Genomic DNA, 16,923 nt, shown 5'->3' with positions numbered 1-16,923 from the left:
CAGGATTTTACATCAATAAAGAGAAGTCAAAATTTTTATGCAAAAATATGCAAGGGAGTAAACAAAAAGAATTGCAGGAGCTGACGGGATGTGAAGTTACCTCTAAAGTAAAATATCTGGGTGTGGAGATTACAATGAAAAATATTGATTTAGATAAAAACAACCATGAAAAGCTGTGGCATAAAATGAATGAAGATATGGTAAAATGGAATAAACTTAACTTGTCATTGCTTGGAAGAATAGCTGCAATAAAAATGAATATCTTACCAAGAATCATGTATTTGTTCCAAACTATTCCGATAGTGAAAGACAGTAAACAATTCAATAAATGGCAAAGAAAAATTTCAGAGTTTGTATAAGCGGGGAAGAAACCAAGAATTAAAATAAAAATTTTAACAGATGCAAAAGAAAGAGGAGGATTTCAACTACCAGATTTAAAGTTATATCACGAAGCAGTATGTCTAGTATGGATAAAAGAATGGGTAATGTTGTTGAATAGAAAACTTTTAGTATTGGAAGGTCATGGAAATAAATTTGGTTGGCATGCTTATATGTACTATGGGAAGAAAAGGATGGTTTTTTTTCTCTCATCACTATATAAGAAGTAATTTGTTGAATACATGGATGAAATACAGAAAATATGGAGATGAAAGGAAACCGTTGTGGATAGTGCCAGCAGAAGTAATTACAATATCGGCGGAGACGGGTGAAGCAAGATGGTTGTCATATAATGAATTATTAAAAATACAAGGTGGCAAGATAGAGTTGAAAACAGCTGAAGAATTGAATAATAAGTATGACTGGTTCCAAATGCAACAAATAAAGAGCTTGGTGGAAAATGATGTTAAAAATGAAGGAATAAGGAAAGTGCAAACTGAACTAGAAAATGTTCTACTTGGCGATAATGAAAAGTTGATTTCAAAACTATATAAACTATTACTGAAATGGTCGTCTGAAGATGAAGTAGTAAAATCTCAAATGTTAAAATGGGCAATTAATGTTAATAAAGAAATACAGATGGAAACATGGGAATACTTGTGGAAGAACTCTATGAAAATTCTGACATGTTATAATATCAAAGAAACTGTTATAAATGATGTACAGGTGGTATATGACTCCTAAAAAGTTAGCAAAAATTAACAATAAGATGCCAGATAGATGTTGGAAATGTAAAAAGCATGAAGGTTCTTTCTATCATATGTGGTGGACTTGTGAAAGAGCAAAACAGTTTTGGCAAATGATTCAACAAGAAATCTCTAGAATCTCCGGATATGAACTTAAGAGAACTCCAGAGACTTTCCTATTGGGATTACAAATGGAGACATTTCCAAAAGAAGGTAGAACTGTAATTTGGTACTTGCTTTCAGCTGCTAGGACATTATATGTGCCGTTATGGAAGCAAGATAAAATACCAGAAAAATGGGATTGGATTGTAAAAGTTATGTCATGGAGTGAAATGGATAAACTTACAAGAATCTTGAAAGACTATGATTTAGAGGGATTTAAAAGGGATTGGGATAAATTAAGAAGATATATAAAAAAGAATGGAAAGTAAAAGGACATTGGGTGATTTTTGAGAATACCACTTAGGTTTTTAGGAGAAGAAAGAAGATGAACTATAATAACTGGGTGGGACTTTATAAAGTATAAGAAATGTGTTTGTTTATTTCTCTGCAAAATGATATATATATATATTTACTTTTTATTATTATTAAGATTCTTTTAAAGTTAAAGATACCTTTTGGTATCAGAAGTTTAGGTAATTGGCACCAGCGGAAGTCAAGATTTGGGGGGAGGGGAGGAGGGGAAAGTGTAATGTATGGGGAAGGTAGTAAGTGTTTATTAATATTTTATTAGTATTGGATATAATTACCATATATTACCAAATAAAATTGTTTAACTGGAAAAAGTCCAGAAAAGGGCAACTAGAATTAGAGGGTTGGAACACTTTCCCTATGAAGAAAGGTTAAAATGCTTGGGGCTCTTTAGCTTGGAGAAACGTTGACTGCGAGGTGACATGATAGAGGTTTACAAGATAATGCATGGGATGGAGAAAGTAGAGAAAGAAGTACTTTTCTCGCTTTCTCACAATACAAGAACTCATGGGCATTCGATGAAATTGCTGAGCAGTCAGGTTAAAACGGATAAAAGGAAGTACTTCACCCAAAGGGTGATTAACATGTGGAATTCACTGCCACAGGAGGTGGTGGTGGCTACAAGCATAGACAGCTTCAAGAGGGGGTTAGATAAAAATATGGAGCAGAGGTCCATCAGTGGCTATTAGCCACAGTGTGTGTGTGTATATATATATGTGTGTGTGTGTGTATATAATATTTTTTTGGCCACTGTGTGACAGAGTGTTGGACTGGATGGGCCACTGGCCTGATCCAACATGGCTTCTCTTATGTTCTCTGCTGACTCAACTGTAGGCCTGGCAGAACATCTCTGCTTTACAGGCCCTGTGGAACTGTTTTAAGTCCTGCAGGGCTGGATCTCAATAGGGAGAGTGTTCCATCAGGAAAGTGCCAGAGCCAAGTAGGCATTGGCTGAGACTAAGCAGACATCTATAGGGCAGGGGACCGCCAGCAGGTCTTGGTCCATCGAGCACAATGCTCTTCTGGAGTCATATCATGAGAGACGGTCCTGCAGGTATGTTGATCCCAGACTGTATAGGGCTTTAAAGGTCAAAACCTTGAACTTGTCAGAGCACTGGATGTATGTGTAATCTTAATGGGGTTTCTGTCAGGAAACATGCTGCTGCATTCTAGACTAGCTGAAGTTTCCAGATCAGATTCAAGGGTAGCCCTGCATAGAGCAAGTTATAGTAGTCCAGTCTGGAGGTGATCACTGCATGGTCACTGTAGCCAGGTCAGTGGGTGGGAGATAGGGGGCCAGTTGCCTGATCTGGCAAAGATGGTAAGATGTCGACCTGGCAAATTTGTGACTTGGGCCTCCACGAGGAGTCCCTGTGCTGTTATGGATGATGCCAGATCCGCAATCTGTGAGGAAGTGATCTCATTGGCAGGGCCCCCATCCCATGCCCAGGAAGGAAGTGAGGAGGAGGCAAGGGCAGCACGGCTTTTTCAGCGGGTTGCTGCTACTGCTGCCGCAGTTCCCCCCGCCGATCAGCTGATAGGGGGAGGGCAGCCTTTAAAGAACCGGGGAGACGCTTCACTGCCCCTTTCCCAGTCTTAAACTTGTGAAAACGGAGGGAGTAGGAGGCACCACAGGGCAGAGGCCAAATTTGGTGCCCCCACCCTGCCGGGCCTGAGGCCATGATGGGCGGGCCGGCCCTGGGGCCAAAAAGGTTGGGGGCCACTGGCCTAGGGCACCAGGAGGAGGGCGGCAAATTGGGCTCCCCCCCTTCCAGTACCCCAGACAAACACCTAATTTGCTACCCCCCCTCCAGCATGCTGAGAGGAGCGACGCTAGCCTTTCACCCACTTTGATGCAGGCATCTCTGTAAAGCGTTCTCTTAAGAGAGCGCGCTGCGCGACGAGGCTCATCACGCTGCACTCTCAAGAGAACACTTTACGGAGATGCCCGCATCGAAGCGGGTAAGGGGAGGCTGGCATTGCTCTTCTCAGCATGCCAGAGGGAGGGTGGAAGGTGGCTGCCCACTCCCCCCCCAGCACACTGAGAGGAGTGCACCAGCCTCCCCTTACCCAGGCCACTTCAACCCGGGCATTTCCATAAAACATTTTTTTAAGTGAGAGCGTGGTGCAACGAGACTGGAGCATGCCACTGCAATGTGGCACTGCAAATAACACAAGAAGGGAGGGAGGGGCAGGAGGGGGCATGGCGTAGGTGGGCTGGCAGAGGGGAGGGTTGGCAGGGCTCAGCGTCGTAAAGGGGGCGGTGTGGAGCAACTTTGCCTAGGGCTTATCAGCATGGACACTGAAGTCCCTCAGAATTAGAAGCCTTGGGAACCCCAAGACCCAGCCCAACACTGCCTCCAGCAGGTATGACAGGGTATCTGCTGGTATGCTAGGTGCTTGGTATACCAGCCAGATAGCTAAACTCTCTTCAGCATCCCATGCCAAGCCTATATAATCAATACTGGTGATCTTTGGTGTGGGAAGTGACATGAGGGGAAAAGCCTCTCGAATGATGAAGTTATATTAATCCATGTTTTATTGTGGTGCTGTGGATTGACATGGTTACCCATCTAGAATTATAATCCACATAAAATTAAGCATTATACCTGATCACCTCCTGTGACAGAACTGTATTCATGGACTCCTCATACAGCACAGGGTATTTTAGCATCACATCCTGTAAATTGATGGGTTGAGGTACCTTTTCCAATATGTCTTTTGAGGATTCTTCCACAAGCTAGAAAATGGAGGGAAAGGAAACAAAAAGCTGTTTGAGGTTAGAGAGGTTCAGAGATGGCTTCTTACTTAATTGGATGACAGAAGAGAGGCCTTTGTCCAAGTGGAAGTTAATTACTTTCCAGTTTAAGCTCCCTACTTACTTTTAGAATTTAATTACAATTGGGCTTTGGGGCTTACTTAAAGGCTGTTTTGCCTTTCCCTCACTTTCCAGCAATAACACTTCAAGACCTTTGGTATTTAAAAATTGGTTGTAAGAGGCCTCACACAGTGGGAGAGCTCTATAGCCAGGAATATAAATAGTCTGCATTTAAAACCATAAAATTTTGCTCCAAGGAAGGCTAGATTCTGTGACCTTATGCTTAGTCATCAAATTTGCACAATCTATTCTGTATAATTTAGTTAGGCCAAAGAGCTGTGCAGGGTCTGAAGTACTGTAAACCTTTTTGGTCACCCCTTTGGCTTCTGAGAGTACAACAAGCATTAGCTACATGCTTTCATATGTCTTTGCAGGCATAAGGGCTAGAAATGGGTTTGTTAGAGCCCCGTGGTGCAGAGTGGTAAAGCTACAGTACTACAGTCAGAGCTCTCCGCTCATGACCTGAGTTCAATCCTGGCGGAAGCTGGGTTCAGATGGCCGGCTCAAGGCTGACTCAGCCTTCCATCCTTCTGAGGTCGGTAAAATGAGTACCCAGCTTGCTGTAGGGAAAGTGAAGATGACTGGGAAAGGCAATGGCAAACCACCCCATAAAAAGTCTGCCATGCAAATGTGAAAGCAACATCACCCCAGAGCCAGAAACAACTGGTGCTTGCGCAGGGGATTACCTTTACCTTAAGATTCCCAGTAAACTGAATTCTGTACCCTAAAACATATTGTGGCCTCACCTCCTTCCATCCCTACACTCTTGTCAAGCTGTGGCATGTATGCAGCCTTCTCTAAATTTGGGTTTCTAGATAGAGCAAACCCCAGGAAATAGGTTTACAAACCTCCTCCCTGCTTCGCCCTCCTGCAGTTGATGTTTTTGGCTGAAGCTGGATAATGGCTCCAAGCAATGCAAAGGTCTCATTCTGAGCAAAGGTGATGTTAGCATTGTCATGCAAACTAAATATCTCAGGCATGTCATTGAGGGGGAGGCTCTTGATGTATTGAATGTATCCCTATGGAAAAATCAACATGTAGGACAAAGAGGAAGACCCAGTTGAAGGGAAGAGAGAAAGAAAAGAAAAAATAATTCCAATGACAGCACTTTTTAATTAGCTTCTTGATCCAACCTACTTCAAAAGCACATAAGCATAATACAACTTTTACCAGAGTTATACTTACAAGCAGAGAACCTATGAGACTCCCAGTGAGATGTCACCTTTCCCCTTTGCTTGGCAGTGTTGGCTCCCACTGTCCCCCACCCTGCCTGCCCACTTACAGACTGCCATTTTCACCTGCCTGGTGCATGTGGTGGCAGCTCCCAGCCTGCAGCACTTCAAAATGGCAGCAAAGATATCACAACTTTGGGTCACTCACAGTCTTCCCCCCAAAAAACTTTATTTTTTTTTTTTTGGGGGGGGGATGTTCCTGAAAAAAGTACCTTCAGAATTTTCTAATGAGGATGCAAAGTGACTTACAACTTTATTCTCCCTTCTTCCACATTCTCTTCACAACAACGTGAGGTACGTTAGGCTGGGCACAACTCATTAGCTCAAGGTCACCCAATGAACTTTCATGGCATGGTGGCAATTTAAACCCTAATCTCTGAGATCATTGACACGCTACCTTTTTTCCCCCAAGAACCATTTCACTGGACAAAGATATTAACAAATCAATACATATTTCCAGAAAAATAATTAACTTTTTCAGCTTCAGTTTACTAAAGCAGGAAGATAATGGGACATTCAGGGCCTCGCTATAAGTTAACTTTTCCTCACTTCTTCCCTAGGTCCTGTCAATAGACATGGACTGTACATTCCTTGTTCAGAACTCAGTTTCCAGCTGCACAGGAGCAGCATGAATCTGATCACAGGAACTCAGGCAAGTCAAAAGAAAAATGTAAAGGAAGGTCTTCAGGCAAGGTTCTTCCTATGAGGCAATATATTTACCTCCTATTTTGTTCAACTTACATTAAGGTCATATGTGGTATTAATCTGCTTATAGATACCAGATTCTGAATAACTGAACTCTGGAATTAAAACATCTGGGTTATAGAAATCTTCTAAAATATTCATGATGCAGCGTCGATCCCAATCATCAGTCACTCGACCTCCATAATTAATCTCACCAGCAGTATACTTCAGAACCTGCATTGGTTAGGAAGTAGAAATGACAGAAAAGGTTTTAGCTTCGATCCATCTATTTCTTTGCACTCCCTCTCCCAAACCAAAATGCACAATACAGCAAAGTGTGGGTGAAACACACCATCTGCATGCATGCGCAAAACTGCACATGGATCTTTGGTCCAAGTCTTTGTCTCTATATTGATCTCTATCACTTACCCACAAAAACTCTCTTCTTTGTTTGGTACAACTACAATAGAAAGATAACTAGCATACACTTAGTTTGATCCAACTCAGCTACTTTAAGGTGTATGTCAAATGTGAGGTTGACAGAGAATTAAGAGTAGATCTCATTGAACGCAAGAATACAAACACTGCATGTAGAAAATTTCAAGTGTAAGACCCACAAGGACTTGTGAAGGGCATCTCATTTCCCTCTCCTCCACTATTTCCACATTCTCTTCCCTGGAAGCTTCTGTAGCCTCTCTGTTTTCCTGCTTTATTTTCTCCTTCCCACTCACCAGCCAACCCATTTATATGCCCCCCACCCCAGTCTTCAGCTTTCCCCCACTCCCAGCAGCCTCCTCCTGGGAAAACTCTGTGTGATACTGGCTTAGTTACATACTAGGAATCAGCAACAATTTGTGAAGGGCACCTCACTTCCCTATATCCCACTCTGCACATTGTTTCCTCTTTTCTTTCTCCTAGCTGCGTCCTGTATCCACACTTTTACCTGCTTTCTTTTTCCCACCAACCAACCTTCCATCTACCCCCTTCATCATCTCCTATATTTATTATTTATTTATTTCATTTATACCACAACTTTCTCCACAATCAGCTTACATCATTCTCTGCTCCTCCACTCTATCCTCACAACAGCCCTATAAGTTAGGTTAAGGTGAGAATGTGTGACTGGCCAAAGTCATCCAATGTGCTTCCATAGCAGAGTGGAGATTCAAGCTAGGGTCTCCTAATCTGTAACCACTACACCACACTGAATTTTGTGGGGTGGTTGCTGTTGAACAATGCAAGATGCCAGTCCTGGGTAAATCATGCAAATCATGTTGTATCATATCACAGGCAGTTACTGCCAGGCCTGGCCCCAGGTGAGTTCTTCCTCAAAGGCCAAAACAGCTCTAAAAAGGTCCTGCCCCCTCCCCGTCTTTTTATTTATTTATTTGTTTGTTTGTTTATTTATTTATTTGTTTGTTTATTTATTTCCATAGATTTATAGGCCGCCCTTTCCCATAGTGGTCTCAGGGCGACTTCCAACATAATGGACAGAATTTTTACTGACAGAAACCAAAGCTTGAAGGCTGGCAATAATGTCATGGTTGCCTAGCAACAACCACTATGAGGGCAAGCATTTCTTAAAGCTATAGGTGCTGCTTCTATTATTGGGACCATTAACTCCAGTGTTTAGGTTTTTGGTTTTTTTGAATTTCAGAGTTTTCTACAAACCTGAGGCTTTTTCAGGTTTGCTGAAAGATCTGTTTTATATGTTCATGGCTCCAGTCTCTGGATTTAAGTATTCACAGATTTGGCCACATTGAGAATTAGATATATTGATTGTCAGCAACAATGGATAACTGGAGCTCAAAAAACATCTTCACAAATTAATGGCCTTCATGTATGGCCACACGAAGGCCATTGATTTGGAGCAGTCCCAATTAATCTATTTCAAACATTTGAGTGGTTAAAGCTGAAAACACCTATAGTTCTTGTGGCCAGATGATTCTGAATTGTAGTAGCAAGACACTGCAGTTGGTATGTGTAGTAAATACCAATTTGGTAAGACAGCATAATGCAAAGGATGAAGGTCTCTGTAGGGAGCCCAACAGAGATTAATTCATACTTTCATGAAACCTACTATACAAGAGAATTCTTCATTTACTGATATAGAGAAATTCTCTGGTTCAGAGGACTTTCATTAGGAGGAGAATGTGAATGGTAAAAACAAGTGACTCAACTCCAGGCCATTTAAGAATATTCCAAATAAGGCTGTAAGCATTTCTAGCCATGCCTCTCATATTTGGTCATCTCTTAGAGGCATTCTGTCTTTACATTAAGTTCCATCTTCTCACTTCCATGTTGCATGCATCAATATCTATCTTACTTTGTAGGGGATGTCATGATATTCATCCAGGAACATCTTCAGCTGACTTATGCAGATGCGCAGGTCTCCATCAGTGAACTCGTAAGGAATATTGAAGCCCAGTGGCCCAAACTTCCTCCTTTCCAGGGCATTCCCATGGAAAAGGCAAAGGGAGAGGAGCAAGGATTTGAACTCTGAAATCTGAAAAGCATGGAAATAATACAGAGAACATGCCTACTGATGTGTGCCTGTTCACATTGGTTCTAAATATCGCAAGCTAAAGTGTTAAAATAATGAGTTTAGGTGTCATGCTTTCAGGACTGAAAGGTGACTCTTGTCTGCATTTATCCCAGTGTTGGGAATGCTCATCATGACTGAACGTTGTTCACCAAGGAGAGAGGAATAATTCTAACAGTATCTTCTAAAAAGACTAAGGCATCCCCCTCTATCTCTTCCTGCATCCATTAAAATCAGCAAATTTTCAATGACAATTGTGGTGATTTTTCTGTAGAAGTACAGTTGGACTGAACTGATTCAATGCAAATGCAGGTTCAAGTCAAAAAAATCTGGTAATGGCTGATCTCTTACCTTAGAACAGGAGTTCAAGAAGTCATTGCTCAAACTCATGTAAGACTTCAGCAGATTAGCCTTTACTCCCCGTGGAGGCTCAATGGTCATCTTGGATCCATTTTGGAGGATGGACACTGGAAACTTGTTACTAGGCAAACTGGTGAGCCAAAGGCGGAAGTCCCGGTGCACCTAGAAAATGAAAGATGAAAATAAAATAATGCACCACTGTAGGAAAAGAATTAAATTTCCTTTGGAGAATTAAGTCGTTCATTTAAGATTTCTTTCTGCCATCATAAGAGAAGTGCTCTTCCATTAAGGGTAGACCAAATGGTGGTGGAAAGCACTGTTAAGTCACAGCCAACTCATGGCGATCCCATAGGGTTTCCAAGACCTAACCAAGACTGGGCTAGCATGGGTCATCTTTAATTGTGTTTGCCTGTGTCCTTTATAAAGTTTATATTTCCACTACCTGGCATTACATTTTATGACACACATGGCTTGGGGCCACTTCCAGGTTCCATTTAGGGTCACATGAAACTTTGAAAAGGAAGCAGAGAGCTCCAGAGACAAATTATAACTACTACTCTCCAATCACTTTGATTACTTTAATATAAATATTAATAAACATTTCTAAAGAGGAAGCCTAGTGATTCTTTTAAGTGTCTCCTGAAAACTTAACTATCCAGAGTTCTACCGAACAAAGAAAAAACTGCTGATTTTTAAAAAGCTCCCTGCCTTGACCGTGGATGGCCTTTGGATGGAGCAGGTAACATCTGATTAGAGTTGCTGTGACTAGGAGGAAGGGCACAGTTGTCTAATGTGATGTATAAAATTATCTACAGATTTAAAAAAAAGAAAATACCCATAGAAAGAAAGCAGATGTGCAAGTCACCTTGTCTGGGTTAAGACTTTCAATGAGTCTTTCCAAAGACGGCATCCAGCTTGGAGCCAAATGGCAATTCTGGAAGAAGACCCACTTCCCACGTTCCATAGCGCTGCGCATCATGGCTTCTGCACGGGGACCCTAAGAAGCAACACAGAACTGTTGAAAGCTGCCTCCATTCCTCAGTTGCAAGATCACACCATGTAAGCATGCTTTTTAGTGCTGGGAGAAAAATAAGCAATCTGAGATTTTCAGTTTTCCTTTAAAACAAAGATTCCAAGTCCTTGTGAGCAATACCCAGGGGGATCAGAGTGATCAGGATGTGGAGCTCAGGCTCCTGCTTAGTTTCATACCCCTTTCTATAGTTTGCAGAAGCAGAATGTGTTAGGCAAAATAAATTTTCACTGATCTTCAGAATTTATACAGGATACAGAATTTGGTTTCTCCTAAGAATCTGGGCTATTGTGACATAGAAATTTAACTTTTGCAGCACAGGGTATATTGAATGATGCTGGCTTGAATTAGAGACCCTGGTTTCTGTCCACATCTCAAAACATCTGCTTAGATATGGTATGCCTAACAATTAAATGTCTCTGTCTACCCAGTTATCCACAAGCCCTAACAAGCTTACACTCGAATTCATGCCACACATTTTTCTTTAGAGTATCAGTGTTTTTGCTTTGCACTTGAGATCTCCAAACATTCATACTGGGTTTTCATTCCAGTGGGTTTATAAAAATAAGTTGTAAAAGCTATGTTATTCTGCACTGAGATGACAGGAAAAGGAATAATGAAATTATTTACTTGTCCTTGGCCAAGAGAAATAGCAGAGAGCTTCTTGGAGAACTTCATTTCTTCAGCAAATTTGTAGAGATCAGCAGCTGGGTCTGTACCTGGGGACAGGACGAATATCAAGGGGGTGGTAGGACTAGACTCCTTAAATACCACAGTCAGATTTGCTGTCTGAAATGTAAGGAAAAAAGGAAGCCAATACTGGAGAGTTATGTTTGTGCAGTCAATGAACTGCTACTTCTGCTTGATTCTATGCTGTCTACTACATGTAGCAATGTCGTGACCCAGAAGGCCCAGGCTGGCCTGATCTTATCAGATTACGGAAGGTCTGGTTAGTCCTTGAATGGGAGACCACCAAGGAAGTCCATGGTCATAATGCAGAAACAGGCAATGGCAAACTACTTCTTGCCTTAGAAACCCTGCAGGATTGCCATAAGTCAGCTGCAACTTGATGGCAAGTTCCACCACCATTGGCAGAAAGGCTCTTGGCTGCACCTCCCTTGGCACCACTTGAACTGGGCAGGAATCAGAAAAGACCACTGCAAGACTATGAAGCAATTACCCTTGCAACAATGGACTAGCTCCTCCTATCACACTTCCTATCAAACCTACCGTTTCTGGGTAAGGTAATTGAGAGAGTGGTAGCTGAGCAGCTCCAAGGCTTCCTGGAAGACACATCAGCGCTAGACCCATATCAGTTGGGTTTCCACCCTGGCCACGGGACTGAGACTGTCCTGGTTGCTCTAACAGATGATCTCCGAATGCTGGATCAGGGTGGGTCAGCACTGCTGTTATTATTAGATCTCACAGCAGCATTCGACACAGTTGACTACGATCTGTTGATTCACTGCCTTGCTGACATGGGAATACGTGGGTTGGCCTTACAATGGCTCACCTCTTTTCTCCACGGATGGGGACAGAGGGTTGTGCAAGGAGAGGATGTGTCCTCTGATTTGTGGGGTTCCTGATTTGTGGGGTTCCTCAAGGGGTGCTCCTCTCCCCAATGTTGTTTAACATCTATATGAGCCCCCTTGCCCAGCTGGTACGAAGTTTTGGGCTAGGGTGTCATCAATATGTAGATGACACTCAGCTATATTTGCTGTTGGGTGACCGGTCAGCCTTGGTCCCATCATCCTTGGCCGAGGGTTTGGAGGCTGTGGTGGGTTGGCTGAAGCAGAGCAGCTTGAAATTGAACCCTCAAAGACGGAGATTCTGTGGCTGGGGGAACCGAGGCTGGAGCTGGAGCTCTTGACGGTGCTCTTAACACCAGTGCCAACAGTCAAGAGCTTGGGAGTGACCTTGGATGCCTCTCTTTCAATGGAGGCCCAGGTCACACATATTGTTAAATGGCATTTTTCTATCTACACCAAGCCAGACAATTGGCTCTCCTCCTGCCTTCGGTAATCCATGCAACTGTCACCTCCAGGCTAGACTACTGTAACTCGCTCTACGGTAGCCTACCCTTGACTTTAACCCGGAAACTCCAATGGGTCCAGAATGCAGTGGTGCAAGTCCTGACGGGAACGCCACGGACAGCACATATTTTACCTGTGCTGCATCAGCTACACTGGTTTTCGATTGAGTACCGAGCTAGATTCAAGGTTATGACTTTTAAGGCCTTGAGCAGTCTGGGACCGACATATCTATGGGACCACCTCCTCCACTACGTCCCTGGAAGAGCATTATGCTCTACTGGTCAAAATCTACTGGCCCTAAAGAGGTCCAGCTGTCCTCAACGAGAGCCAGGACTTTTTCCAGTCCTGGCCCCAACCTGGTGGAACTCTCTGCTGGAAGACACTAGGGCCCTGTAGGATCTTTTACAATTCCGAAGGCCTGCAAAGCAGAGATGTTCCGCCAGGCGTTTGGTTGAGGACAGCAATGGCTGCCAGGCTGGCACCCCCACCCTCTACTCAAGGGGGGAAACTGATCCCAATGCCTGGAAAGCAGAATAACAGCACACTATTAAGTAGGTTCATTGAGTTGCAATTGTTTTAAATTACTGGGTTTATTGATTTTATGTGTACCTTTTGTTGTACATTGCCTAGAATCTAGCATTGGCCTGGATGAGGAGATTCATAAATTTAATAAATAATAATAATAATGATAATACAACCCCCTCCCCTCCTCCAACTGTTATGGGATACCTGTGGTTCTATAAAGTTTTGCCCCAAGTGTGCAGCCACAAAGTCCTGCATTGCATTGGTGACTTTGTCGCCCCGTAAGCAGCGCAGAACAAGCAACTTCTGAAATGAATCCAGTTTGAAGTCCCAAATGCCAGGCAGTGACTCTCTGCAAGAGAAGACCAGGCTGTATCAAGCTGCATATTATACACAGAAAAAAAATACACACATAGGATCAGAGACTGGTGATTTCCATATGAGGATGAGTTTGTGTGGTTTCCCTGTTAAGGGAGTGGCTACTAATAAAATGCAGCGACAACAAGGCTTTAACGTGGCAGGTTTTACTGCAATTTCCCTGACCCTGTCCCCCAGCAGTGGCCACTCCCATTCTCCTGGACCACTGAGCATTTGCATCTTTATGCCCCCCCACATGCACAAACTAGAATATCATTACATCAATGCTGTTGTGACATAAGGTGTAACAGGTTCCATTTTTAATCCAAAAGGTGGCAGAGCAGTTTTTAAACTAAATCTTTGGGGAAAGCCGACAAGAGATGAAATGTGTCTGGTTCGGGAGGACTCATCTCAAAGAGATGAAGGGTTAGCTGCTACTTTTCTACCGGGTAATGGATGAGAGTTGTCCACTGAGATGGTGACAAATGGTATGGACTTTCTGCCAAAGTCTCGAGGCAGTAGGAGGAAGGCTGCGCGCCTAACTTGCCTGGGAAATTATAGATGTTTCTATACAAATGCTCGAAGTGTTCAAAGTAAAATTGGGGAGTTGGAATGTTTAGTGTTGGGGGAAAACATAGACATTGTGGGAATTTCAGAAACTTGGTGGAATGAGGATAATCAGTGGGACACGGTGATTCCTGGATATAAGTCATATCGGAAGGATAGGGTTGGAAGTGGGGTGGCTCTGTATGTCAGAGAGGGTATACAGTCTAGTAAGACTGTCAGAGAATTAGATTCCCTTCTAGAAATGCTTTGGGTCGAAATAGAGGGCCCAAAAGGAAATTTAACTATGGGAGTTTGTTATTGCCCACCAAATCAAAATATAGAAGATTATAATATGATGGAAGGATTAAAGATAGTGGCTAAATGTAAAAACTGTGTCATAATAGGTGTTTTTAACTACCTGCAGATTGATTGGGTCAATATGTGTTCTGGTCAAGAGAAAGAGATTGAGTTTCTAGACACTCTCAATGACGGTGTTATGGAGCAAATGGTCACAGGGGTGGGGTAATCCTGGATTTGGTCCTAAGTAATGCCCAAGACCTGGTGAGAGATGTTGCAAGGATATATTTTTTTCCCACAAGGAAAAGGCATAGAGACAAAAAACCCCCTGAGAATTCAGAAAACCTGCCACTCTTGTTGATACAATGGTGAATATAAAGGTATACTAGTGCTGATTTTTTTAAAATAAAAAAGCTCCTCAGTACTGGGGGAGGATATGACTGCCATAGCAACAGGATCAGGGGAACTGGCTTCCATGTAGGTGAGAAAATTCAAATTTTCCACCCACACAGTGGACACCCAGGCTTTACTGTAATTTTTTCCTTTTGTTTTTAAACAAAGCAGATTTGAGAAAGACTGGGGGGAAGCTGGTGAAACCCCAGGGAGGTGCACAAATGCATGACACTGTTGTGAGGAAGCAGGGGCGGGGGGGAATCCTGCTTCCCAACCACATCGTACGAGGGCAGATAACCCATGAGGAAATGATCGCTGATGACCTTGGAAACATCTATTTCTTGCAACTCTTCTACCAAACTGTCATTTATAAACAGTCTTTTAAAATATAAATTGAATACATGTACTGTAGAGGAGGGTGCCCACAACCAAGCAAAAGTCAACTACTGGTATCCATTGGTATGGAAAGGAGAGTTACCTATGAGGTTCGGCGCTGTCAAAAATTATTCGGAAAGCAATCAGATTTGCCACAAAGTCATCTGCGAAGCTAGAAAAATTGTCCAGGTTGCTTAAAGCCAAGATATCATTCCATGCTCTTTCATATAGCCACTCAGGAGCTGGATTCTCTCGCAGCACCTTAACAGCACCACCAGACAAGAGATATCGCCATTCGTCCTGCGTGTTGGAATCAGACAGTTCACAGATTCAACCACAAAACAGAAAAAAATGTCTTAATTTTCCTTCTGTGAATCTGCTGGGCTAACAGTATGGCCAGGGCTTTTTTTTTCTTTGAGAAAAAGCTCAGCAGAAACTCATTTGCATATTAGGCCAGACACCTTGATGCCAAGCCAGCCAGAACTGCATTCCTGTGTGTTTCTACTAAAAAAAGATGTATTCCTCTTTCTGGTCTACAGATGGCAGACTTGCCAATTTTTCTTTGTAACTGTAAAATTTATTTATTTATTTATTTGGTAATATTTAGCCTCGATAAGAGTTCTGGTGAACTCAAAAGCTGGCATACTTAACTGTTATGACTCTGGGCTGATCCTAATAAAAGCTATTGGATGGTTTTTGTTTCTGTCAAGGTTTGGACAAGCTGACACTATAGCTCCCCATTGCTATTCCAGAGCACAGCAGCTCTGTTAATCCGCTGCAGCAAAAATACACAGGAGTCCAGTTGCACCTTAAAAACTAACAATATTTTATTTTAACATCAAGCTTTTGAGGAGTAGAACCCACTTCAGATGTATGTAGAGCAGGAACTCATTTGCATATTAGGCCACACCCTTGATGCCACTATTATTTCACATAGGGCTTTTTGTAGAAAAAAACCCAGCAGGAATTAATTTACATAGTAGGCCACACCCCCTGACACCAAGCCAGCCGGAACTGTGTTCCTGCTCAGAAAAAGCCCTGATGTAGAGAGTCCTCACCTGTATTTAAGTACATGGTCTCTAGCCCATAAAACCTTCTACTTAGAGCAAAATCTTTTTAGCTTTCTTTTATATGGTGGCAGAGGCTTTAAGTCCAGGGATATTTGGTTACATTTTTCTTACTCAGGAGGCTAATGTTCACAGCTCCTCTAGGTTCTGCTTCCTGCAGTGCAAAAAGCCATACTGCAAATGGGAACCTTGGAAAACAGACCAGGCTTTATTCTAAAAGTTCACACATGCAGACAGTGCAGGAGTGGGTGGTTCATACTATCATTCAAAAAGCTCATACTCCTTTTTATTCCTCTGTTTTTCTAAAGTGTAGTAACTATTTCTTCAGATGTAACCAAGACATCTTTCATCCTCACCAGAGGAATACCAATGGTATGGACATAATTTGCTTACAGGAGACTCATATCCTAACCAAAGATCAATTTTTTTTTAAAAATAAAAAACTTGGCAATCTATTTTCAGCTACGGACTTACATAAAAAGAAAAGAGGACTGGCAATTTATATTAAAGATAAATTTAATCCACAACTGCAATTTGCTTCTGAAGATGGTAGAATTTTATTAGTGGAAATTACGGTGGACAATAAGAAAATACTTCTTGCAAACATCTACGCTCCAAATGACCATCAAGAGAAATTTTTTCAAGATTTGCGTTTTAAATGATCAAACTTGGAGTATGTGGAATACTGTCTAATAGGAGACTTCAATGCAGTGTCTGATAGGCAATTGGATAAGAAAACACATAAACAGATTAAAACCAAAAGTCTTCAGCTTCCTACAAGCTTCTGGAAATTAGTGGAAGAATTGCACTTGGTGGACGTTTGGAGAACAAGATACCCCAATTCTAGAGATTTTACTTACTACTCTCCTAGTCACCAAACCTGGTCTAGAATTGATATGTGTTGGCTCTCCACAAGCTTGATTAAAGACCTAATGGACACAGAGATTCAAACAAGAGTCATATCAGACCACAGCCCTGTAATGATAAAACTAAAAGGTGCACGGATAAGAAG

At 42.3% G+C, this 16,923-nt stretch overlaps 1 protein-coding gene across 1 annotated transcript in view; it reads right to left on the bottom strand.

Annotated features, from left to right (window-relative positions):
* The window catches only part of DNAH1 (dynein axonemal heavy chain 1), a 255,919-nt gene that overhangs the window by 10,553 nt on the left and 228,443 nt on the right, over positions 1 to 16,923 (bottom strand). The window contains exons 66-74 of the mRNA XM_060240006.1: positions 14,948 to 15,144; positions 13,084 to 13,228; positions 10,952 to 11,110; positions 10,157 to 10,288; positions 9,283 to 9,453; positions 8,716 to 8,895; positions 6,447 to 6,623; positions 5,322 to 5,492; positions 4,205 to 4,335 (exon numbers count right to left, since the gene is read on the bottom strand). Of these exons, the coding sequence (XP_060095989.1) occupies positions 4,205 to 4,335; positions 5,322 to 5,492; positions 6,447 to 6,623; positions 8,716 to 8,895; positions 9,283 to 9,453; positions 10,157 to 10,288; positions 10,952 to 11,110; positions 13,084 to 13,228; positions 14,948 to 15,144 (1,463 nt within the window). The remainder of the gene's footprint in view (positions 1 to 4,204; positions 4,336 to 5,321; positions 5,493 to 6,446; positions 6,624 to 8,715; positions 8,896 to 9,282; positions 9,454 to 10,156; positions 10,289 to 10,951; positions 11,111 to 13,083; positions 13,229 to 14,947; positions 15,145 to 16,923) is intronic.

The sequence above is a fragment of the Heteronotia binoei genome, chromosome 5, assembly GCF_032191835.1.
Source record: "Heteronotia binoei isolate CCM8104 ecotype False Entrance Well chromosome 5, APGP_CSIRO_Hbin_v1, whole genome shotgun sequence".
Taxonomy (NCBI): Eukaryota; Metazoa; Chordata; class Lepidosauria; order Squamata; family Gekkonidae; genus Heteronotia; species Heteronotia binoei.
Note: the sequence above shows the minus strand (reverse complement) of the source record. Positions and strands in the feature narration are given on the sequence as shown.